This window comes from Mobula hypostoma, chromosome 14, assembly GCF_963921235.1.
Source record: "Mobula hypostoma chromosome 14, sMobHyp1.1, whole genome shotgun sequence".
NCBI classification, from domain to species: domain Eukaryota; kingdom Metazoa; phylum Chordata; class Chondrichthyes; order Myliobatiformes; family Myliobatidae; genus Mobula; species Mobula hypostoma.
In genome coordinates this window covers 45357255-45384180 of record NC_086110.1, presented here as the reverse complement: position 1 = coordinate 45384180, position 26926 = coordinate 45357255, and the positions used below count along the sequence as shown (strand labels likewise).

Sequence of the window (26926 nt, the reverse complement as noted above, 5' to 3'; positions counted from 1 at the left end):
TTTCTACCCATGGCATTGAAGAATAAGTTTTCTGAATGAATTATTAAACATGTAACTCAGACAAAGGGAAGTCCTGATTAGAGTAAGATTTGAATTTTTTTAAATTAAATGCTGTATTTCTTAAAACACTTAAAATTATCCAACACTAATCAATGCCCAACATATATTTAATTAGCCAGCATCTGCAAGACAAAACAAAAACTGTAGTGGGCGATGTGCTGTACAATCTTTGTTTCTAGCATTCTTGATTTACAGTATGCTTAAAAATCCCATTAAAACAGACAGAAAAGGAGAAACTCACTTTAAAAAATAATATTAACTCCAAACACCACCAGGTCGAACGCAAAATAATTTAACTGTTTCCCTGATTAATAATACTGAATCAATTACATCTAATACATAAGCTATTCTTTCAATGTATCCAAAAATTTAAAGTTTAAATCTGATTATTTACTTGAAAGTTTCTATCTATCCCATCAAGTCCACTTCTGAACTCATTTTGTCCATCACTCACATTTCTTGTTCTTTCAATCTTGTACTCATGAAACTGCTGACCAACTAACTTCACTTCCAGACCCACCTATTAGTTGATATTATTAATGACAAATTCCACTTGGACACTGCCTTCCACGCTCAAAATCTGCAAAAAGCCACCCTTACCCCCAAACTACTCATTTCTTCATCTGTACAAGCCATTGCTATATAAAATCTCTGTAGAATGATTTGATATTTGAAACCACTCAGATAGGATTTCAACCCTGAAACAGATCTCATAAATGTCAAAAATGATAACCTATGCTGCTGTAAGCAATGCCTCTGCTAAGCTGTTTCTTCCCTCTGTCCGCAACCACTGTTTTTTTTAATTTATTCATTTACAGGACGTGGGTGTTGCCAGCTAAGCCAGCATTTATTGCCCCTCCCTAGTTGCCCCTGAGAAGGTGGTGTTGAGCTGCCTTCTTGAACCGCTACTGTCCTTGAGGTGTAGGTACACCCATGGTACTGTTAGGGAGGGAATTCCATGATTTTGACCCAGCAACAATGAATGAATGGCGATGTGTTTCCAAGTCACTATTGTGATTGATTTTAACAGCTCTCCTTTTGTGATTCAGTTGGTGCTTCCACCTAATCCTGTTTTTATCAGTGAAGTCCTAGGCATACAATAGTTTCACTTCAGGTCCCCATTCCATTACCCCCAATCTGATCAAAAATCCCCAAATAAACTATCCCTAGGCTCCTTGCAACGTCATCTCAAACGTTGCCAGATCTCAAACATTAGCACCATCAACAAGAGAAAATCTACAGATGCTGGAAATCCAAGCAAAATATACAAAATGCCGTATGGCACCTGGTGAGTTCCTCCAACATGTGTGTTTCTACTTCACCATCACTAGTTTTAAAACCCACAAAGCTTGATTCATTATACTGTTTAAAGTTCAATACCTGTTGAATAGAAATTGGTTCCAACTAAATATTGATGAGACCAAAGCCATCGTAATTTTGTTCTCAAACCCAATTCCATGTTCTTGACATTATCTTCCAATACATATAACTTTGCCAGAAGACAGCACTCCTCTGATTTTGGCCCACTGATTATCTCCAACTTCAAACATTCCAGCCAAGTGGCTTTACCTTTCTGAAAAAGCTCTTGCGTCATGTACCAACCCTCCCATCCCGTGGACGGCCACTTCTTTAAAATCTTTCTTGACCAATCGTTTTGTTACCTAATGATACTAACTGTGCTATTATCTGGTAACAGGATGTTAATAGATAAAGCTACCGTGGAGATCGTGATAAAATTATAACAGCTGAATGAAGACGCTTTATCAAAATAGGTGGTTTAAAGACCGGGAGTTTGAGATGTGTAACAGGTCAACAGTCTGCCCGAGCTCGCGAAAAAGATCTGCAGGTTAAACATCCTGAGCCCCTTCTTACCCGCCAGCAGACCCGCTGTCCCGGCCAGACTCGGGGCCACGATGCGCGGGCCCGGGCAAGGGCACCCGGCCACCCTGCCAACAGCCTCAACGCGAGCGCCATGGTGCCAGCGGAACGTCAGGCCGCAACTCTTCTTACGCAACCCGTTCCTCTCTCTTTGCAGCACTCGACCTTACTCCAAAATGCACAGCAGAATTTAAATAACATTCACTTCTACAGAAAAAAATGCCCCCCGTGCCCAGTCCCTCCTCCTACAGAAATTATACTTTAAACAGTTCGAAACACGAGAAAAGACGAGTCTCCTGAAATGAACTTCACGCCCTTCCGTTAATTCCTTCCGAGTGGAAAACCATCCGGGTGCAGTTTGTTCCGCGACCAGCTACAGTAATTATTAAAACAAAAATAAAGAAAACTCAATCCCCACTAATACAGGCAGGCAGGTGCTGCCAGCTTTTTGCTTTTGGTTTCACCATAGTGACATATTTGCAAAATGAGTACGTCCGTTTCCCCTTTTTAAAGATTCCTAGTAATCTGTTAATTAGATAATTTTGTAAGCATTACATTCTCTTGGACAATGCTTAGCAGATCCAAGAAAATTCCTGGTAGCATCTCTAGGAAGAGGTACAATTGACGTTTCAGGCCAAGACCCTTCAATTTCCAGCATCTGCAGAATTCCTGTTGTTTGCCAAGAAAATTCCTTTTGCCTTATCCACCCCTCCCCAATTTATAACCAAAAATAACTGCAACGTTTTTTCTCCAGTCATGCGAAGGGTCTCGGCCCGAAACATCGACCATAGATGCTACGTGGCCTGCTGAATTCCTCCTGCATTTTGTGTGTGTCTACAACTTTAAACTTTCTTTTTCTTTTCTTTTCCAATATTTTTTATTGATTTCTATATGGAAGAATACAGAGTCCAAGAGAGTACAGATACAAGAGAATACCAGATACATTATTTTAGGGCATCCTGCGAGACCATGGAGGCATCTGCGCCTGGCAAGTCTTCACTCTCCATGGCGCAGGCCTGGGCAAGGTTGTATGGAAGACCAGCAGTTGCAGTTGGTCAGCAGCAGCAGGCACCATGCCTAGGACTTCATTGATAAAAACAGGATTAGGTGTCCTGACTATAAGTCCTAGGCATACAACATACATCAAAGTTGCTGGTGAACGCAGCAGCATCTATAGGAAGAGGCGCAGTCGACGTTTCAGGCCGAGACCCTTCGTCAGGACTAACTGAAGGAAGAGTGAGTAAGGGATTTGAAAGTTGGAGGGGGAGGGGGAGATCCAAAATGATAGGAGAAGACAGGAGGGGGAGAGATGGAGCCAAGAGCTGGACAGGTGATAGGCAAAAGGGATACGAGAGGATCATGGGACAGGAGGTCCGGGAAGAAAGACAAGGGGGGGTGACCCAGAGGATGGGCAAGAGGTATATTAGGAGGGACAGAGGGAGAAAAAGGAGAGTGAGAGAAAGAATGTGTGCATAAAAATGAGTAACAGATGGGGTACGAGGGGGAGGTGGGGCCTTAGCGGAAGTTAGAGAAGTCGATGTTCATGCCATCAGGTTGGAGGCCACCCAGACGGAATATAAGGTGTTGTTCCTCCAACCTGAGTGTGGCTTCATCTTTACAGTAGAGGAGGCCGTGGATAGACATGTCAGAATGGGAATGGGATGTGGAATTAAAATGTGTGGCCACTGGGAGATCCTGCTTTCTCTGGCGGACAGAGCGTAGATGTTCAGCAAAGCGGTCTCCCAGTCTGCGTCGGGTCTCACCAATATATAAAAGGCCACATCGGGAGCACCGGACGCAGTATATCACCCCAGTCGACTCACAGGTGAAGTGATGCCTCACCTGGAAGGACTGTTTGGGGCCCTGAATGGTGGTAAGGGAGGAAGTGTAAGGGCATGTGTAGCACTTGTTCCGCTAACACGGATAAGTGCCAGGAGGGAGATCAGTGGGGAGGGATGGGGGGGACGAATGGACAAGGGAGTTGTGTAGGGAGCGATCCCTGCGGAATGCAGGGGGGGGGGAGGGAAAGATGTGCTTAGTGGTGGGATCCTGTTGGAGGTGGCGGAAGTTACGGAGAATAATATGTTGGACCCGGAGGCTGGTGGGCTGGTAGGTGAGGACCAGGGGAACCCTATTCCTAGTGGGGTGGTGGGAGGATGGAGTGAGAGCAGATGTACGTGAAATGGGGGAGATGCGTTTAAGAACAGAGTTGATAGTGGAGGAAGGGAAGCCCCTTTCTTTAAAAAATGAAGACATCTCCCTCGTCCTAGAATGAAAAGCCTCATCCTGAGAGCAGATGCGGCGGAGACGGAGGAATTGCGAGAAGGGGATGGCGTTTTTGCAAGAGACAGGGTGAGAAGAGGAATAGTCCAGATAGCTGTGAGAGTCAGTAGGCTTATAGTAGACATCAGTGGATAAGCTGTCTCCAGAGACAGAGGCAGAAAGATCTAGAAAGGGGAGGGAGGTGTCGGAAATGGACCAGGTAAACTTGAGGGCAGGGTGAAAGTTGGAGGCAAAGTTAATAAAGTCAACGAGTTCTGCATGCGTGCAGGAAGCAGCGCCGATGCAGTCGTCGATGTAGCGAAGGAAAAGTGGGGGACAGATACCAGAATAGGCACGGAACATAGATTGTTCCACAAACCCAACAAAAAGGCAGGAATAGCTAGGACCCATACGGGTGCCCATAGCTACACCTTTAGTTTGGAGGAAATGGGGGGAGCAAAAGGAGAAATTATTAAGAGTAAGGACTAATTCCGCTAGACGGAGCAGAGTGGTGGTAGAGGGGAACTGATTAGGTCTGGAATCCAAAAAGAAGCGTAGAGCTTTGAGACCTTCCTGATGGGGGATGGAAGTATATAAGGACTGGACATCCATGGTGAAAATAAAGCGGTGGGGGCCAGGGAACTTAAAATCATCGAAAAGTTTAAGAGCGTGAGAAGTGTCATGAACATAGGTCGGAAGGGATTGAACAAGGGGTGATAAAACCATGTCGAGGTATGCAGAAACGAGTTCGGTGGGGCAGGAGCAAGCTGAGACAATAGGTCGGCCAGGACAGGCAGGTTTGTGGATCTTGGGTAGGAGGTAGAAACGGGAAGTGCGGGGTGTGGGAACTATAAGGTTGGTAGCAGTGGATGGGAGATCCCCTGAGCGGATAAAGTCGGTGATGGTGTGGGAGACAATGGTCTGGTGCTGCTTAGTGGGGTCATGATCGAGGGGTAAATAAGAGGAGGTATCCGCGAGTTGTCGCTGTGCCTCGGCAAGGTAGAGGTCAGTACGCCAGACTACAACAGCACCCCCCTTATCAGCGGGTTTAATAATAAGGTTAGGATTAGTGCGGAGGAAGTGGAGAGCAGAGCGTTCCGAAGGAGTGAGGTTGGAATGGGGACAAGGTGCGGTGAAGTCGAGACGGTTGATGTCCCGTCGGCAGTTAGCAATAAAGAGATCCAGAGCAGGCAGAAGACCAGAGCGGGGTGTCCATGAAGAAGAGGAGGGTTGAAGACGGGAGAAGGGGTCATCGGTGGGGGTGGAAGAGTCCTTGCCGAAGAAGTAGGCTCGGAGACGGAGACGGCGGAAGAAAAGTTCCGCATCATGGCGAACACGGAACTCGCTGAGGTGTGGGCGAAGGGGGACAAACGTGAGGCCCTTACTGAGAACAGAGCGCTCTGCCTCAGACAGTTGAAGGTCGGAGGGGATGGTAAAGACCCGGCACGGATGAGAGCTGGGATGAGTCCTAGGCATACAATAGTTTCACTTCAGGTCCTCATTCTATTACCCCCCAATCTGATCAAATATCCCCAAATCCCCATATCTGTTATTTGTACTGTATAAAAATTATGCAAGACAAGATACTCATGGCACCTCAATACACGTGACAAGCGTATTCCAATTCCCATATTGCTAATAAACTGCCAACTTCGTGAAAATGCTAATTTAGGGCCACGTTTGTGATGTTACTCTTTAAAAATAAACAAATCTGCCAGTTACATTCCCTCAGATTGTTAAGTAACCAAATCCAAAATCAGCCGAGATTACCAGTCCAGTAGTAAAGAATCAATTTTTAAAGCATTCTAGTTTTCAAATCCTTCCATGGCCTTCCCCTGTACAAATTCTGCAGTCTCTTCCATCCCTCAGTAGAGATTTCTGGCATCACATCCACAAACAGCATATAACAAGCATATGATTAACTATATTGATGACGAGGAATAAAGGAATATGGGCCAAATGCAGGACATAGGGTTTGTCTTGATCAGCATAGACATGTTAGGCTAAAGTAGCATTCCCTCCCTGATTCACTTATAAGACACGAGTCAAATTAGGCTATTCAGATGATCGAGTCCACCCTAGCATTCGATCATGGCCAATTAATTTTTCCTCCCAACCCCATTCTACTGTCTTCCCCACCCCCAATAACTTTTGACACCTTCTGCTTCAAATATACTTTGTCCCTCCCAACCACCAGTGATAATGAATTCCACAGATTCACTAACAAGCTAAATAAATTCCTTCTCATCTCAATTCTAAAGGGCTGTTCTTTTATTGAGGCAATGCTGTTCGGTCCTAGACTCTCCCACTATAGGAAAGATCCCCTTCACATATATTCCATCTAGGCCTTTCAATATTTGGTAGGTTTCAATGAGCTCCTCCTCATTCTTCTAAACTCAAGCAAGTACAGGCCCAGTCATCAAATGCTCGTCATACGCTAACCCCTTTTAATCCCTGGATCTCGTAAACCTCCTCTCAACTCTCTATCTTTTATAAGGATTTGGCGAGTCCACTTTGAGTATTGAGAGCAGTTTTGGGCTCCCTATTGAAGAAAGATTGTGTTGGAATTGGAGAGGGTCCGGAGGAGGTTTACACTCTAGTCCTCTTGAAATGAATGCTATCATTGCCTTTGCCTTCTTTACCACGACTCAACCTGCAAGTTAACCTTCAGGGAATCCTGTACAAGGACTCACCCCAATTTTTGAATTTGCTCCCCATTTACACATATATTCCTTCTACCAAAGTAGATGGCCATACACTTCCCAACACTATATTCTATCTGCCACTTCCTTGCCCATTCTCCTAATATGTCCAAGTCCTTCAGCAAACTCCTTGCTTGTTCAACATCATCTGTCCCTCCACTTAGCTTTATATTTGGCCACAAAGCCATCAATTCTGTCATCCATGATCTACTTCAGCAACACAATTCAAGTTGTACTTTAAGACATACAATTTTGACAAAGCTTTGAAATACAGTAAATTTATTAACTGAACATTCCAGGATACAGTCATTAGTATAATTAAAGCACCACGTAAAATGTTAAGAGTTGATACATTCTTTGATTATGCACATGCATTAAATATTTGATTATGTAATTTCTGGTAGTTTACACAGACAACGTACAAACATATCCAGAGAACCACCATTTCCTAAATACAGTAGTGGGTTGAATTTAGCACATTTGTATTTTAAATTTTCCTAACAAACACTATGTATAAAAAGTAACTGCATTTTCCAAATAACAGCTACAAAGCTGGAAAAACAGTAAACAAAAACCAGACAGCGTAAAGTGCAAACAGAGAAAAAAATTTAGTCTATAATTTCATCTTTATGCTCTTTTATTATAGCTTGATGAAGTCATTACCAATATACGAATCCAATCTTTGTTTCCTCTGCATGAGAAAATTCTCTAGAAATTTCCATTTGTAATCAGCTTTAAATGTTACCTCTACTTTTTTTCTTCAAAAGCTGATCATTCAGATAACGTTTATATGTATTTTGCCTTCATTGGTATTGTTTTGAATGACAACTAAAATTTAAGCACAATCTTTCCAGGTAATTCCTTGCCATCAGGATTTATTTTCCCCCATGCTGTAACCATCCAAAGGGAAGAGTAACATATTACTGCATGAAGTTACCAAAGGCCAATTATCAAAGGCCTTTGTTACCAAGTTATAATAAAGGAAAACATTTTATAAAATGTGCACAAGACAGCTGATACTCTTTCTTCAGCAGATCCAAATATTAATAATAAGGGAGATAAAGTTTTTCAAAAAGTACATAACTTAAATTTTAGTGTCTTCAAAATGCAGCTTTTGAGAAAGGCATTCATTAGCAGCATTTAAAAAATGTAGTGGTGGTGAAATAAAATTAGGAATACCATCATATGTTACCTTATGGTTCATTGAAGATGGGGGGGGTGAATGTAGGGTGGAAAGAGGAAAAGCAGCATATCACTTTGCAACCCAGGTTCAATAGTGTATTAACTAATTTCCCTCCGCTCTGATAACCATTTAAACAGAACATAGATCATTAAACGTCACAAAGATCACAAGTTCTTTTATGCATTGAAACAAAATCACTTCTTTGTGATCTCCTTCTCAATGCTTATTCTATTTACCTATTCCTGTTTTGAATTTCTTATCAATGATTACATCAGAATAATTCTTTGCGGACATTATCTAAAACAAGCCAACTTCATTATTACAGAGTACTATTTAAATCTTCAAAAAGATTGGGGTGTCAACTTTAACAGTGATTAAAATAAGAATATTTTAAACTCCAAGTTAGATCAGATTGTCATAGTCAATGTCAGACCAGTCACAAATCATTAAGTTGCCTGAGAAAATAAATATACCAATGAAATACACACTCTACCGCTGAAGAATAAAATGTGCTGGCTGAAACTAGCCCACAAGAGTAAATGACCAGGGTAATTGTCTTGGACCTGGCTGAGTGTTGCTTCATAGTCTAATTAGCTGAATGAAGAAAAGGACATTTTCAAAACAAATTCTGAACACTCAGCAGTGATCAATATGGTGGCTTTACACCAACTTTGCACATTCCATTAGGAATTTTAAACCTTTCTGGAAAAAATGCAATAGGCCGAATAATATTATTTTATTTGGTTTAACAAAGATAATTTTCAATCATTTTAATGAAAATAAAATTAAAATCCAACAATGTAGCAAACTAAAGAATAAATATTATATCATATTCACTCGAACAATGCCTGGGACAAAGACCTACAATATTCAAAGAATCACCAACACATTATGGAGAGCTGGAATTCTCAGTAAGAAATAGATTCTTCAAATTCAAATTAAATAATTTTCCACAGAAAATGCCTGAAGAGATGGTCTTCATGAACAAACAATATCCTGTTTACCAGTACTGACTGACAAACTATGATTTTAGTTGGTGAAATAACCATGTGCATAATTGAGGAAATCAGTTTATGAAAAGAACTCAGCAAAATACCATCTGAAAATTCCTTGGTAGCTTAGTTTGAAGATTTGTTGTACAACAATGACTTTTCCGTACATCAAATATACAAATGAAAAGAAAAGCAGTCTTCAGTATAATGCAATGTTCAGAGATTAATAAATTTAAACTCAACTGCACTTACAAGGCATTTTAATCCTCTATTCTGAAACAGGATTGTGTACACTGCTGCCTTAAATGAATATATTTATGTGCTCTTAATCAGTACTACCACGGTTTTTTAAAAAACACAGTAGAATTTCTTGCTTTTCTATCAACAATCTGAAACAATTATAAGCCCAGGTCTGTTCACCAATTTAAATGTATGATGCATCAACCTTGAAGATAAACTTAGCAGAGTTCCGAATATTCCAGAATAGCATTTCCTTCTTTGTCAATCACTGCACTGATGCTCATGAGCAGAAAATGGAAAAAGGCTGCAAATTAACATCTTGTCTTCAAAAATAGTTCAGAAGTTACACTGAGTTTCACTTAAGCTTCTAATAGTGAGAATTATTTTCCTATAATTCAGAAATTGATGGTCCTACTATCACTACAAAATTAAAGAGTTTTGGAAGAAAGTGCTCGGAGAGAACTGCATAAAAAATGTACACAAGTGGTTGGATTTTACAAATCATCAAATCAGCTACGAGGGCACTTTCCAAAAGTTACTCATCACAATTTTTCTAACAGCTCCTCAGAGTACCAAAAGCTATTCTTGTTATTCAACAGTAACAATTTGTACTTCATCTTAAAAATTCAAGGATATTTTTCAACTTCTTATGGTCACTTTAGATGAGTCACAATACATATTAATTGGTCACTACTAGAATTAAACTCCACTGCTCATATCTACATTATATTTCCACATAATTCAGCTTGGTTCACCACCAGGAATTAAATAATCAGCACACACAAAACTTCAAATGAGAATTCTTCACTTTGATCTGGTTTCAGTCTGGATGAGTTTGTCCTATTTGAGACTGTCTTCTCATTGACAGTCGTGGACATCTTGGGCATGTAGTAGAGTTGTCATAATAACAATCTCTGCAAATGAAACATAATGTGCTAGTTAATTAAATACATATTATAGCAAATCAAACAAAGGAATAAGCTGCAGGTTAAATATTGGTTGTTAAGTTGTATGATAAAGTATGGGAACCTGGACTCTGATTTTCTAAGTTAAAATAAGTAAGTATCAGGAATGATAATTATTTTGAGTCAATGTTCTATTAGAAGGACAGCTTTCCAACATCTTACTTAAGGAAGCTAGAAATTGAATCTCATGTTCCAGTATTTGCCAATATTAATATAACCAAACTAATTATCTTGAAAAATATAACTACAGTAAAGATAAAACTAAACACTAGGGTTTAAAGGTCACAAGAACATTATTGTAATTTCCTTGTCAAAAGTTCAATTTGACTTGTATTGCTCAAAAGCATAAACACCTTTTGGTGTCAGTCTCAGAGTTTACTGAATTTTCATGACCAGTGGTGATACTCATTTCTCATTTAATGTTCTGTTGGGTGTGGGTGGGTGGGGGTGTGGGTGTGGGTGTGTTTTTATACAGCAATTTCTTCATTAGTAACTACCTTGATTGTACCAATGGCTACACACTGTCTCATATCACCAATAACAAAGCAATCATGAAGTGGATATTTAAGAGAAACATAAGAACACAAGAACATAAAAACATACGAAATAGGAGCAGGAGTAGGTCATCTGACCTGTCGAGCCTGCTCCGCCATTCAATAAGATCATGACTGATCTGGCCATGGACTCATCTCCACCTACCTGCCTTTTCCCTATAATCCTTAATTCCTTACTATGCAAAAATCTATCCAACCTCGTCTTAAATATTGAGGTAGCCTCCACTGCTTCATTGGGCAGAGAATTCTACAGATTTACCAGTCTCTGGGAAAAGCAGTTCCTCCTCATCTCCATCCCAAATTTGCTCCCCCGAATCTTGAGGCTATGTCTCCTAGTTCTAATCTCACCTACCAGTGGAAACAACTTCCCTGCTTCTATCTTATCTCGCCCTTTCATAATTTTATATGTCTCTATAAGATCTCCTCTCATTCTTCTGAATTCCAGCGAGTACAGTCCCAGGCAACTCAATCTCTCCACATAGTCTAACCCCCTCATCTCTGGAATCAACCTGGTGTGCCTTCTCTGCACCACCTCCAAAGCCAGTATATCCTTCCTCAAGTAAGGAGACTAGAACTGCACGCAGCACTCCAGGTGTGGCCTCACCAATATCCCACACAGTTGCAGCATAACCTCCCTGCTCTTAAATTCAATCCCTCTTGCAATGAAGGCCAACATTGCATTTGCCTTCTTGATGGCCTGCTGTACCTGTAAACCAACCTTTTGCAATTCATGCACAAGCACCCTGAAGTCCTTCTGCACAGAAGCATGCTGCAATCTTTTACTATTTAAATAATAATCTGCTCTTCCACTTTTCCTTCCAAAGTGGATGATCTCGCATTTACCAACATTGTACTCATCTACCAGACCCATGCCCACTCACGTAACCTATCTACATCTCTACGCAGATTCTCCATATCCTCTGCACAATATGTTTTTCCACTCAATTTAGTCAGCAAACTTATAGATACACTACACTCAGTCCACTTTTCCAGATCATTAATGTATATTGTGAACAGTTGCAGGCCCAGCACTGACCACTGCCGCACACCGCTCACCACTGTCAACCAGAGTAACACCTTATGTATCTCAACTCTCTGCTTTTTATTGGTTAACCAATTCTCTATCCATGCTAATACATCACCCCCAATTCTATGCATCCTTATCTTACGGAGAAGTCTTTTATGTGGCACCTTATCAAACACCTTCTGGAAATCCAAGTAAATAACATCTATCTGTTCCCCTCTATCCACTATGCTTGTTAGATCCTCAAACTTCAGTAAGTTTGTCAAACAGGACCAGCCTTTGCTGAATCCATGCTGTGTCTGCTTGGTAGATCCACTTCTTTCCAGATGCCTTGCTATTTCTTCTTTAACTTCTTCAAGCATTTTCCCAACTACAGATGTTAAACTAACTAGCCAGTCGTTACCTGCCTTTTGCCTACAGCCTTTTTTTTTTGAACAGTGGCATAACATTTGCCTTCTTCCAATCTGTTGGGACCTGCCCAGAGTTCAGAGAATTTTGGTAAATTATCACCAAAGCCTCAACTATAACCTCTGTCATTTTCTTTCAGGAAGTCAAAAGAGAAATTGCTAGATTTTATCATTTAGATTGTTGGAAACAATGATCAGAATATAAGCAGCATGGATTTGTAAGGAATAGGCAACAGCCAATGAATCCAAAGGTGCACTTTTTAAAAAGCAGACTAACGTAGTGAATAGTGGAATGCTTAGATACGACTCAAATTCCCCCAAAGGTACTTTATAAAGTTCCTCAGATCAACAATTAGCCTAAATGAAAGCACATTTGAGTTTAAGGCCAATTATTGAGCTGGCTACTTTATGTTTCTTGCATTTTGTGATCTCTCTACAAATTTGCTCTAAATCCTGCAGACTTTTGGGAGGTCTATAACATAATCCCATTAATGTGGCCATACCTTTCTTATTCCTCAGTTCTACCCATAAAGCCTCACGAGATGAGCTCTCCAGTCTGTCCTGACTGAGTACTACCATGAAATTAATGTCTGGTCATGAGTAATGCCATCCCTCCCCCTTTAATCTCTCCCACTATCACATCTAAAACAACGGAAGCCCAGAACATTGAAGTGCCAGTCCTATCCCTTCTGCAACCAAGTCTCATCAATGGCTATAATGTTATAATTCCACATGCTGTTCCATATTCTGAGCTTCTGTACCTTTCCTACAATTCTCCTTGCATTGAAATATATGCAGCTTGGAACATTAATCGTTCTATGCTCAACCTTTCAATTTTTGACTTTGTATGTAGATTTCACAACATCCTTTGCCACAACCACTCCACTATCTGTTCTGTCACTCTGGTTTTGACCTCCCTACAACTTTAGTTTAAAACTTCAGTTATTAATTGAAATATTTTTTCCTCATTATTTCTTGTCCTCATTGCAAATATCAGTGTCAACACTGTCATTTTCAATCTCTGAGGGTGCACCAAGTCCACAAGGAACCTCTGTTGATACTCCTCACCCATCCTGCCAAGTGTAGGGCAAATACAATGTCAAGTTGCTTTGAGCATTTTGAAATCAAGCCCATTATGGCAGCACCAATGTACTAAATGTGAAGTTTATAAGTAAGGGCTCAATAAAGTATAATGCTTATATATGTGGAATCATGGTCACTGGAAAGCTGCATTTCCATTTTAATATTTAGTGTATATATAGCCTGATGATTGAACAGATGAAAGAGTAATAATACCAATTTGTTAATGTTCAGCTGAAGCTGACATTTATGGAGGTAGTCAACAGTAAGCTCCATGCTAATATTTAACACTTCTGTTCCTTGGGCTGTTCTGGCAACATTTTCAGTATGCAAGCAACATTTATGCGCTGTATGTGGAAATTCATATCTGTATAAATTCATCGTTCTACTAATTTTTTTGAACCCAGTATACCTGTACGTTTAAAAGAGCAATGGTCCCAACAGCAATTTTGGTTGCATTTAGTTAACAATTGTTTAATATGAACTTGAGTGTTTTTAAGAATATATACTAACATGCAAGATAAACCTGGTATAATAAATTTTGTTAATTAATTTATCCTGATCCAAGATAATCCCCAACCTATTAAATATGTTCCATTATGCTTGGCCTTAGACCTTGCTCCATAAGTGAAGCAAATTCTAAAATCTATAATTAAAATTTCTGAAATGAGTACAAACATCTAGAACAGCTAAACAATGAAGCAAACTAGACCTCCATACCAACCTGTGGAAAACAGCTGAACAATCTTGGCACACAGATGTGTGGCTGTCAAATGGAAAAAGTACATCTCCCTCTTTGCATAACTCGCAGACAAACCCCTTAGCCTGACATCGCTGCAAATGGAATTACAAGAATCAAACTGATATACATGTTTTAAATCCAGCAAGCAAATCCACATTCATCATTCTACAGAGCTAATACAATTGTTGGAACAAACATTTGCAATGTCTTAACATTATATATTTTGACATGCAATTACAAATTATACAATTTTCAACCACCCATTATATAGAGACTAGACACAAGCAGAATGTTTGCTCGTTTAAGTAAGACTGAATACACATTGCTGCATAACTACAGACAAGTGAAACACCATTAGATGGCTTGTTTTAATAAGAAATTAAATGAAACAATACAGGTGACTTCCGCATAATAATTGACTTGCCTTTACAGAATTCACAAATCACTATCCAAAAAAAAGTAGAATATGAAATTCTCTTCCATAAAATGTGAAAAAGTAAATATTCTTTCCAACTTGTCTTCCTTGAAGCATGCACAGATGGCAAAGCTTTGCATTACACACAAAAAAATAATCAGGATATGGGCTGCATTTTAGGAACACAATCTTCCCTCCGATCTCCCCCAAAATGCGGGAGTGGGGTGGAGGAATCACATGTACATAATTATTTGCCTATCATTTTTGCGTCATCATTATGTGGTTTGTCATACAGGCCACTATTGATTAATTATGTAGGTGGAAACACCTGGCAGAAGTTTTGATCTCCTTGCTTATGCTAGCACATCGTTAGAAGTGAAGAACAGATGACAAAGGCTAGATCTGTGGCATTCAAGTCTGGCAACCCAGGCCTGTACCAGAAAACCAGGTATGACTTGTGGAGGGCTATTTCAAGGGCAAAGAGACAATTTCAAATGAGGTTGGAGGCAACATCGGGTGCACAGCAACTCTGGAAGGGTCTGCGAGATATTACTTCCTACAAAGTGAAACCCAATACCATGAATGGCAGCGATGATTCACTATCAGATGAACTCAATGCCTTCTATGCGTGCTTTGAAAGGGAGAACACAACTACAGCTGTGAAGATCCCCGCTGCACCTGATGACCCTGTGATCTCCATCGCAGAGGCCAATGTTAACCTGCCTTTAAAGAGAGTGAACCCTCGCAAGGCGGAAGGCCCTGGAGTACCTGGAAAGGCTCTAAAAAACTGTGCCAACCAACTAGCGGGAGTATTCAAGGACATTTTCAGCCTCTCACTGCTATGGGCAGAAGTTCCCACTTGCTTCAAAAAGGCAACAATTATACCAGTGCCTAAGAATAATAATGTGGGCTGCCTTAATGACTATCGCCTGGTAGCACCCATATCAATAGTGATGAAATGCTTTAAGAGGTTGGTCATGACTAGGCTGAACTCCTGCCTCAGCAAGGACCTGGACCCATTGCAATTTGCCTATCACAATAGGCCAAAGGCAGATGCAACTCAATGGCTCTCCACGCTGCTTTAGACCACCTGGACAACACAAACACCTACATCAGGATGCTGTTCATCGACTATAGCTTAGCATTTAATACCATTATTCCCTCAATTCTGACTGAGAAGTTGCAGAACCTGGGCCTCTGTACCTCCCTCTGCAATTAGATCCTCGACTTCCTAACCAGAAGACCACAGTCTGTGTGGATTGGTGATAACATATCCTCCTTGCTGACAATCAACACTGGCACACCTCAGGGGTGTGTGCTTAGCCCACTGCTCTACTCTCTATATACACATGACTGTGTGGCTAGGCATAGCTCAAATACCATCTATAAACTTGCTGACGATACAACCATTGTTGGTAGAATCTCAGGTGGTGAAGAGAGGGCATACTGGAGTGAGATATGCCAACTAGTGGAGTGGTGCCGCAGCAACAACCTGGCACTCAACGTCAGTAAGACGAAAGAGCTGATTGTGGACTTCAGGAAGGGTAAGATGAAGGAACACATTCCAATCCTCGTAGAGGGATCAGAAGTGGAGAGAGTGAGCAGTTTCAAGTTCCCAGGTGTCAAGATCTCTTAAGATCTAACCTGGTTCCAACATATCGATGTAGTTATAAAGAAGGCAAGACAGTGGCTAATCTTCATTAGGAGTTTGAAGAGACAAATACACACAAAAACTTCTATAGTTGTACCATGGAGAGCATTCTGACAGGCTGTATCACCGGTGGCGTATTGAAGGTGTGGCAGAAATGGCACGTGCCCTGGGCGCCACTGAGCAGTTTCTATTAAGGTCAGACAAGCCATCCTCAGATAGTGAAAAAAGAATTTTGTTCAGATGTATGATCTGACTTTCATTATCATGGGTGAGAAGCACTAGGATGGCCTTATTTCAGAGCATTGTGTAAGAAGACCATGAAACGTTTCTTCATGAAGAAGGACGGAAGAGACGAAAGTTGGAGGCGGAGGAAGCCAAGAAGTCGAGCAAGTTCTTCATGCCCATCCTTGAAAAGCCCAGAACAAGCAACACGTTCCATGGAGTCGCCTGCACCCACTAAAGTTTGTTAGAATCCAAAGGTGGATCACGTACAAATGCATCACAAGCAAAGGAGGAAGTCAAGTCAGATAAATCCGAGTATGATGAGATTCAGAGTGAGGCTGTCACAGAGAACATGGACATGACAGGAGGGGAAGATGATGGTGGTGGTGGTGGTGGTGATGTTGAGTTTTATTGACAAGATTTTACCTGACGGGACTGAATCTGACGATACTGAACCCAGAGAACTGGATGGTGTTAAAGAGCGTTGAGCTGTCATACCAGAAATGATTGAACAGCATGACACTGGACTTCTGAAGTTCGACAAGGATACTGGAAAAGCAATTCTGCCTGACATGTTGAGAACAGAAATAATAAAGCTGGGTTCGAAGTATTTTCAGAACAGCGAAGGGCCTTTCCTAACAACAAATAACCGCTCAATGAACAAAACTTGGTTCAAGAGGAAATTCGGAAATGGTCGTGGTGAGGGAGTGACTCGCTCATGGCTGGTCTATTCCCCTTCTAAAAAGTCTGCATTTTGTATCTGTTGTCTTCTCTATTCCCTGTCAGACATCAATCCTGATTGGAGCAGGAAAGTGGATTCAACCAGTGGAAAGCACCTGAAAGGATTAGTGTTCATGGTGCCAAGAATCATCGGGAATGCTTCACACAGTGGAAAGAAATGGGAAGAAATTTAGCTGGAAACAGAGGAGTTATTGACGCGGTATTTCAGTCACAGATTGAGAAGGAGAAGCAGAAGTGGCGTGATATCTTGACGAGAATCCTTCACTGCATAAAATCCCTTGTGACTCAGAACCTGGCTTTGCGAGGACTCAGGGAGTCACTTCAGCTAGACGATGACTCCAATGTGGGAAATTTCCCTGGCTTACTGAAGCTAATGGCCATCTTTGACCCTGTCATAAAAGAACACCTCACTCATTTGGAAAGTCATCCTGGATCCACATCTTATCTTTCACCGGGTGTTCAGAACGAATTCATCCACATGATGGCATCTTTACTGAGAAGCATTCGTAAAGCCAAGTACTATGGTCTCATGTTCGACTTGACTCCTGATCAGACACACCGTGAGCAGATGTCAGAAGTAGTGAGGTATGTGGAAGTTGATTTTCAGAGGAAAACAGTCCGTGTTAGAGAGTCCTTCCTTGGTTTTATCCAGATATGCCAGAAGGATGCTGAGAACCCGGTTGAAGACATCTTGAAACAGCTAGAGAAGGATGAAATGGAGCTACAAGATTGTCAGTCACAGTGCTATGACAACACTACTGTGATGGCTGGACACAGAAGTGGTGTTCATCAAAGAATAAGTGAGAAGCTGACAGCGATGCAGGTGGATGCTTCCCTGGTACGACGGATTCTTGATTACCTGACTGGCAGACCACAGTACGTGTGCTTGCAACACTGTGTGTCCGACAGAGTGATCAGCAGCACTGGGGCTCCACAGGGGACTGTCTTGTCTCCCTTTCTCTTCACCATTTACACCTCGGACTTCAACTACTGCACAGAGTCTTGTCATCTTCAGAAGTTTTCGGATGACTCTGCCATAGTTGGATGCATCAGCAAGGGAGATGAGGTTGAGTACAGGGCTACGGTAGGAAACTTTGTCACATGGTATGAGCAGAATTATCTGCAGCTTACTGTGAAAAAGACTAAGGAGCTGGTGGTAGACCTGAGGAGAGCTAAGGTACTGGTGACCCCTGTTTCCATCCAGGGGGTCAGTGTGGACATGGTGGAGGATTACAAATACCTGGGGATACAAATTGACAATAAACTGGACTGGTCAAAGAACACTGAGGCTGTCTACAAGAAGGGTCAGAGCCGTCTCTATTTCCTGAGGAGACTGAGGTCCTTTAACATCTGCCGGACGATGCTAAGGATGCTCTATGAGTCTGTGGTGGCCAGTGCTATCATTTTTGCTGTTGTGTGCTGGGGCAGCAGGCTGAGGGTAGCAGACACCAACAGAATCAACAGACTCATTCGTAAGGCCAGTGATGTTGTGGGCATGGAACTGGACTCTCTCACGGTGGTGTCTGAAAAGAGGATGCTGTCTAAGTTGCATGCCATCTTGGTCAATGTCTCCCATCCACTACATAATGTACTGGGTGAGCACAGGAGTACATTCAGCCAGAGACTCATTCCTCCGAGATGCAGCACAGAGCGTCATAGGAAGTCATTCCTGCCTGTGGCCATCAAACTTTACAACTCCTCCCTTGGAGGGTCAGACACCCTGAGCCGATAGGCTGGTCCTGGATTTATTTCATAATTTACTGGCATAATTTACATATTACTATTTAACTATTTATGGTTCTATTACTACTTATTATTTATGGTGCAACTATAACGAAAACCAATTTCCCCCGGGATCAATAAAGTATGACTAATTTGCACTAATTTGCAAAAACAACCTGGAGGTGTTTGTGAATTGCGACAATCACTCGCTCAACTTAGTGGGTGTACATACAGCCAAGCAGGATTCAATGATGGTCACATTTTTTGGAACTATCAAAGCTCTCTAAGTGTTTTTCTCTCGTTCAACACAGCGCTGGGAAAAACTCAAAAACGCCATGCCTGTGGTTGTTAAGTCCGAGTCCGAAACCAGGTGGAGTGCAAGGACAGAAGCAGTGAAGCCTGTCAACAAGTACCTTGAGAAGATATTTCAAGTTCTCCAGGACATGATAGACAATGAAAACGAGACCAGTGGAACAAGAAGTGACACAAGGCAGCTGTACAACATGTTGAGTTACAATTTTCTGATTTTGCTAGGAATTTGGAACAAAGTACTCACTGGCATTGACTGTATTCAAAAGAGGATGCAGGATCCTAGCATGAACGTCCACGACGCTGCCCTGGATTTGAAAGCCTTCCGAGATAATTTTTATGATGAAAGATAAGTGTTGGTCAGTGAGTCACTTGAAGGAGGAGTCTGTCTATGTCAAGAATGGAATATTGAAGTTGAAAGACATCAGAGACGAAAGAAATGAATGGCGGATGAGAACTCGAGAGACGCTGGGTTAACAGATAAGGAGGAAATGGAAAGAGTCATGAAGGGTACACTTGACCGTCTTCACAGAGAAATGGACGAAAGGTTTGCTCGTTTGCACGACACTGATGCCAAGTTTGGGTTCCTTCTTCATGTCGAGGGACTGTGTTACGGCGCCGACAGTAACGACCTGAAGTGTGAAAATTTGGGCGAATTGTGCAGCTCTGATGTTGATGGATAGCAGCTATATGAAGAAATTTTGGACTGCAGAATGTTGCTGTCAAGGCCGGTCAACGTGAAAATATCAAGACCTGAAGAGCTTCTTGAATTTATTGTTCAGTATGGAGATGAGTGTCTTCCCCAATCCTCACATTGCTATTCAGATAATGCTAACTATCGCAGTTTCCATTGCCAGCGGAGAGATCATTCAGCAAGTTAAAACTAATACTTTCATATTTGAGAGCCTCCATGGGTCAAGTCAGACTCTGATCTTGCTCTGGTGAGTGTAGAAAGAGAAGAAACTGAAAAGAGCTGACTTTGATCACATCATAGACCAATTTGCATCAGTGAAATCAAGGAAGGTGCAGTTATAATTTTCATGTAGTGCCATACTTTGTTAATTAAAAGATTAACGAGCTTGACTTGTATTTTTGAGCTGATATTATGGTAAAGTTATCTAAAAGATGTGTGTCAGATGTTTGGACGGGCGCAATTTCAGTCCTTGCCAGAGGCACTATTTTCTGTAGATACACCCCTGTGCATCACTGTCTGGTATGGAGGGGTGTGATGGGGTCCTGAATTACCCCTATGAACTGTGCTTTTGGAGAGGCAGAGAGGCAGACGAAGGTAGCTTTGGATGATGTTTTCTGCAGCATATTTACATTTCTATAAGGATGCTGCCTACTTGGAAATTCTTACAGACAGAAGGGAGGAGCTGTTTGAGTGACAGCTAGTATTCGGCACGGTGAGATAAATAGAAGGTCAGATGATAAACAGACAGATACATGGTTTTGGACGCTGAATGAGCTTTGTTGTGCCCACAGAAAAAATGGGTTTTGGAGAATCGATCAGGCATATCAATCAGAGGCTCTTGCAGTGTGAAAAGGGAGTGACCGGTGGGGAGTTGTTTGTGTGTCCAACCCTCGCCTGGGTTGATAATTCCACCACAGAAGAATGGTCCCCTTTGTTTTGGTCACAGTCAGTGACTTCTAAAGGATCTCGGAGGACAACGGGAAGATCAACAGTGTCAGCTCACCTGAAGACTCAAATCTCTCCCCCTCTCTCCCCATCACTACTCAACTCAATACCACGAACTGAACTGAACCTTACTCATCATCGTAAGACTATCTATTTACCCCTAGACTTGAAGAAGCTTGGATTTCATATATTTCTGCACTTACTTATGTATAATCATTGCTAACCTGTTTTATATATCTGATTTTATATTACTGTATTGCATAATTACTAATAAATAATTAGTTAATAGCAATACTGGACCCCAAAGTGTTTTCCATTTCTGCTGGTTCTTTAACCCGTCACAGGATACGTGACAGGGGGCTACTGCACAGGACCAAAAGAAGCTGTAGAAAGCTGCAGAAGGTTGTAAATCTAGTCAGCTCCATCTTGGGTACTAGCCTACAAAGTATCCAGGACATCTTTAGGGAGCGGTGTCTCAGAAAGGCAGCGTACATTCTTAAGGTCCTCCAGTACCCAGGGCATGCCCTTTTCTCACCGTTACCATCAGGTAGGAGGTACAGAAGCCTGAAGAGACACACTCAGTGATTCAGGAACAGCTTCTTCCCTTCTGACATCCAATTCCTAAATGGACACCGAATCTTTGGACACTAACTCACACTTGTTAAAAAAAAAATACAGTACTTCTTTTTTTGCACCTTCTTTAAATCTATTCAATAAACATAATTGATTTACTTATTTTATATATTCTTTTCTCTGCTAGATTATGTACTGCATTGAACTGCTGCTGCTAAGTTAACAAGTTTCACATCACATGCTGGTGAAAATAAACCTGATTCTGATAACAGGGACCAGAAATCACTGTTCAACAGCCAGAGACAGAAGGCCATGGAAGAAAGAAAATGGAGGGAAAAGAGCACCAGAAGGACTCAATGGGCGGAGAAGGAGATAAGGTGAAAGAGGGAACGGCGAAGGAGAGGGGAGATGGGGGGGGCATTACCAGAAGTTTGAGAAATCAATGTAATATAGTCCAAACCAAGTGGTTTGCAGGACTCAGATTTTTATTGCTTCATCCAAATGAGCAATCGAAGGAATATACCCGGCTCTTTTGTTGTAAATGTTATAAACAAATGAGAGTGCAATTGTAAAAAGCCAGCTATAGAATACTTTAATAAGAAAAAGCATGGCAGATATTAGAAACTTCTGCATAGAAGCTGCCCTGGGCTGGTTATTTCCAACAGTTCTGTATATTTGAAAACCCGAAAAAGCAAGTGAGCAAAAATTTCACAGTTAAAGCAAGGAATCAAGCCCAGAGTTTCCAGAAGCATCTCCTTTTACTCCTAATTGTTAATCATGTTGCTTAAATGAATTAGGCAACGAAATTAACAGAACCACATTTGGATGCAGGAGTATTCAAAACAGAATTGAAAAATCTGACATAAAGTGATACTCTTACACATTGATAACACTGTAAAAAGAAACAAAACACACAAGATTTTCCCATTTTCCAAATGCTACCATCCCCTTTGGCAGATAAAGACTTAAGGAAACCCTTAACCTGACTGTACCTCACAATCCAGTTTAATGTGTTTAGCAAAGATGGTGTGGATTTCAGTTAAAGTGCAGCTCAAGCGACCAGTGGCAATGTCAATTAAATCCTGTAAAGAATACATTTCATCGTTTTCCACAAAGTGCTGTCGATCCTGTAACTACAAATGCAAATATTTAAACACAATTATGTATCTAAAAAAATTCTGACAAAATTTGACAAGGTTCCACACAGAAGGCTTATTCAGAAAGTCAGAAGGTATGGGATCCAGGGAATTTTGGCCAGGTGGATTCAGAATTGGCTTGCCTGCAGAAGGCAGAGGGTCGTGGTGGAGGGAGTACATTCAGATTGGAGGATTGTGACTAGTGGTGTCCCACAAGAATCTGTTCTGGGACCTCTACATTTCGTGATTTTTATTACAGACCTGGATGTGGGGGTAGAAGGGTGGGTTGGCAAGTTTGCAGATGACACAAAGGTTGGTGGTGTTGTAGATAGTGTAGAGGATTGTCGAAGATTTCAGAGAGACATTGATAGGTTGCAGAAGTGAGCTGAGAAGTGGCAGATGGAGTTCAACCCAGAGAAGCGTGAGGTGGTACACTTTGGAAGGACAAACTCCAAGGCAGAGTACAAAGTAAATGGCAGGATACTTGGTAGTGTGGAGGAGCAGCGGGATCTGGGGGTACATGTCCACAGATCCCTGAAAGTTGCCCCACAGGTGGATAGGGTAGTTAAGCTTATGGGGTGTTAGCTTTCATAAGTCGAGGGATAGAGTTTAAGAGTCGCGAGGTAATGATGCAGCTCTCCAAAACTCTGGTTAGGCCACACTTGGAGTACTGCGTCCAGTTCTGGTCGCCTCACTATAGGAAGAATGTGGAAGCATTGGAAAGGGTACGGAGGAGATTTACCAGGATGCTGCCTGGTTTAGAGAGCATGGATTATGATCAGAGATTAAGGGAGCTAGGCCTTTACTCTTTGGAGAGAAGGAGGATGAGAGGAGACATGATAGAGGTATACAAAATATTAAGAGGAATAGATAGAGTGGATAGCCAGCACTTCTTCCCCAGGGCACCACTGCTCAATACAAGGGAACATGGCTTTAAGGTAAGGGGTGGTAAGTTCAAGGGGGATATTAGAGGAAGGTTTTTTTACTCGGAGTGGTTGGTGCGTGGAATACCCTGCCTGAGTCAGTGATGGAGGCAGATACACTAGTGAAATTTAAGAGACTACTAGACAGGTACATGGAGGAATTTAAGGTGGGCGGCTGTATGGGAGGCAGGGTTTGAGGGTTGACACAACAATGTGGGCCGAAGGGTCTGTAATGTGCTGTACTGTTCTATGTCCTATGTTAAAATACATTTTTTTTTACAACGTTAATGGCAAAAAAAAGAGATCATGGAAAATAGCAACACACACAAAAATTGCTGGTGAACGCAGCAGGCCAGGCAGCATCTCTAGGAAGAGGTACAGTCGACGTTTCGGGCCAAGACCCTTCGTCAGGACTAACTGAAGGAAGAGATAGTAAGAGATTTGAAAGTGGGAGGGGGAGAGGGAGATCCGAAATGATAGGAGAAGACAGGAGGGGGAGGGATGGAGCTAAGAGCCGGACAGTTGATTGGCAAAAGGGATATGAGAGTATCATGGGACAGGAGGCCTAGGGAGATAGAAAAGGGGGAGGGGGGGAAGCCCAGAGGATGGGCAAGGGGTATAATGAGAGGGACAGAGGGAGGAAAAGGAGGGAGAGAGAGAGAGAGAGAGAAAAAATGTGTATATATAAATAAATAAATAACAGATGGGGTATGAGGGGGAGGTGGGGCATTAGCGGAAGTTTGAGAAGTCAATGTTCATGCCATCAGGTTGGAGGCTACACAGACGGAATATAAGGCGTTGTTCCTCCAACCTGAATGTGGCTTCATCTTTGCAGTAGAGGAGGCCGTGGATAGACATATCAGAATAGGAATGGGACGTGGAATTAAAATGTGTGGCCACTGGAAGATCCTGCTTTCTCCGGCGGACAAAGGGTAGGTGTTCAGCGAAATGATCTCCCAGTCTGTGTCAGGTCTTGCCAATATATAGAAGGCCACACCAGGAGCCTCCCCTACTGTAAAGATGAAGCCACACTCAGGTTGGAGGAACAACACCTTATATTCCATCTGGGTAGCCTCCAAACTGATGGCATGAACAATGATTTCTCAAACTTCCGCTAATACCCCACCTCCCCCTCGTACTCCATCCGTTATTTATTTGTATACACACATTCTTTCTCTCTCTCTCTCCTTTTTCTCCCTCTGTCCCTCTCACTATACCCCTTGCCCATCCTCTGGTTTCCCCTCCCCTTTTCTTTCTCCCTCGGCCTCCTGTCCCATGATCCTCTCATATCCCTTTTGCCAATCAACTGTCCAGCTCTTGGCTCCATCCCTTCCCCTCCTGTCTTCTCCTATCATTTTGGATCTCCCCCTCCCACTTTCAAATCTCATACTAGCTCTTCCTTCAGTTAGTCCTGACAAAGGGTCTCAGCCCGAAACGTTGACTGTACCTCTTCCTAGAGATGCAGCCTAGCCTGCTGCATTCACCAGCAACTTCTTGTGTGTGTTACAGGATCAAATAATCAGTTTTAGTGAAGTCTAACCTGCAACAAGAGTCTTGCCTCCATTGCCTCTTTGCAAGTAATGAAGTATGGTTTCATTAACAAGATATCTTGCCGGAGTTTCTGCATCAAAAAGGCAAAATAATAAATATCACCAACTAAATTACATTAGCAAAGGTCAACTTCCAGTAAGGCGCAATAGGAGTTGTACGATAGAATGAAGACAAAATAATCAAGTAGATACTGGAATGTTTAAAAAAAAATAATTTCTATTATGTTTATCATTAAAGGAGATTTACAAGAAAGTTTTTCTTAAAAAGAAAAAAACATAGTTTAGGTGTCTGGAACAAGTTGTCAGGGAAATGCGGATATAGATTTAATAGCAAGGGTTAAAAGAGGCACTTAGGTACACATATGCACAAGCAGAGAATGGAGAAATTTATAGACCACATTCAGGCAGTTGTATAGTTTAAACTGGCATCATGGTCAGTACAGACATTGGGGCCCAAGGGCATGTCCCTGTGCTATACTGTTTTGTGTTCTCATAAAATCAAATCTATCCTCGTTGTTTCCTGTATTTCATGGCTTAGTGCCCTTTGCAAACTCTAAACCAACTCACCATCACCAGGTTATTAAAAACCAAAGTCTTATCATTTATAGTAACCACTATCTACTCCCATTCACTCTGACAACAAACCACTGATTGGTTTTGTAGCCAATTGAAATTTAATTCTGCACCTGTGCAGGCAGTGTACCTTTTAGCCCATAATTTAAAATTTGTAAACATCTTTTGTAAGTCCTTTCAGAGTTTGCAAAGACAGGAAACAGAGGCAAAATATTCAAGTGGTGATAGATCAAAAAGTGTGGGCACTGAGGGAGACCTGGAAGTTCTGGTACCCAAATCATTGGAAATTAATGTGTAGATGTAGCAAGCACTTAAGAACAAACAATATTTTGGCCTTTACTGTGAGAGGATTTGAATAATAAGAGTAAAGATACCTTTTGCAATTATATAGAATCCTGCTGAAATTGCACCCAAAGTATTCTGCACAGCAGGGGTCCCCAACCTTTTTTTTGCAACACGGACCGGTTTAGTATTGACAATATTCCTGTGGACCGGCTGACCCGGGGGGGGGGGGGGGGGGGGGTAGGGTTGCCAACAGACAAGAGTAATAGTCTAACACGTTGTGTTTACCCCGATAAGACTACAATGACCATGAAGCCTTGCGCGGGCACCAGTGTGCATGCGTGTGCATGCCCATTTTTTTCTACAAATCGTTTTTGGCGATTCTGTTCCGGGGGGGGGGGGCAGGTGTTAATCACAACCAGAATATAGGTGACAAGTGGCTAATACACTCAATTTCATTTCTAAAAGGGTTTATCTAACGAATTTAATATTAAACACACAGCACATATTTTCCTCGCATGAACATAGTGATAAGCCAATTATCAGGGGAGGACAGGGGAGCTTGAAGGAAGTGTTGAACAAACTTCCAGTAGAAGTGGTAGAGGCAGGTTTGATATTATCATTTAAAGAAAAATTGGATAGGTATATGGACAGGAAAGGAGTGGAGGGTTATGGGCTGAGTGCAGGTCGGTGGGACTAGGTGAGGGTAGCATTTGGCACGGACTAGAAGGGCCAAGATGGCCTGTTTTCGTGCTGTAATTGTTATATAAGTCACATAAGTCAATAGCATCATAACATTTTAAGTAACCTTTGGCTATTAAACACACAGCGCGTATTTTCCCCATATGAACATATAAAATCATTGCAACACACCAATATCGCTGAATCAGTGGGAGCCCTGGGCTTGTTTCCCTGCAACAAGATATTCCTATCGAAGGGTGATGGGAGACAGCGATACTCGAAGGGGGTTTCTTATGTCCAGTCTATTCCGCAATTTAGTTTTCGTTGCATTCATTGCAGAGATATGTTGGAAATGGAAGCAACGTTTTCAGTGCTTTCGTGGCTATCTCAGGATACTTAGCCTCGACTTTGATCCAGAAT

At 41.8% G+C, this 26926-nt stretch overlaps 2 protein-coding genes across 4 annotated transcripts in view; both read right to left on the bottom strand.

The window, feature by feature from the left end:
* The window catches only part of LOC134356250 (AFG3-like protein 2), a 57452-nt gene extending 55200 nt beyond the window's left edge, over positions 1-2252 (bottom strand). Inside the window, exon 1 of the mRNA XM_063067054.1 lies at positions 1933-2252. Within this exon, the coding sequence (XP_062923124.1) occupies positions 1933-2034 (102 nt within the window). The 5' untranslated portion in view covers positions 2035-2252. The remainder of the gene's footprint in view (positions 1-1932) is intronic.
* A 4917-nt stretch (positions 2253-7169) lies between these two features.
* Positions 7170-26926, bottom strand: part of def8 (differentially expressed in FDCP 8 homolog) — a 53319-nt gene continuing 33562 nt past the window's right edge. For 2 of the 3 annotated variants that reach the window (XM_063067051.1, XM_063067052.1), the window contains 4 exons: positions 24961-25041; positions 22354-22494; positions 14072-14181; positions 7170-10231 (listed from right to left, as the gene is read on the bottom strand). In XM_063067051.1, coding sequence (XP_062923121.1) covers positions 10138-10231; positions 14072-14181; positions 22354-22494; positions 24961-25041 — 426 coding nt within the window. In that variant the 3' untranslated portion in view covers positions 7170-10137. The remainder of the gene's footprint in view (positions 10232-14071; positions 14182-22353; positions 22495-24960; positions 25042-26926) is intronic. The other variant, XM_063067053.1, reaches the window with a different exon arrangement.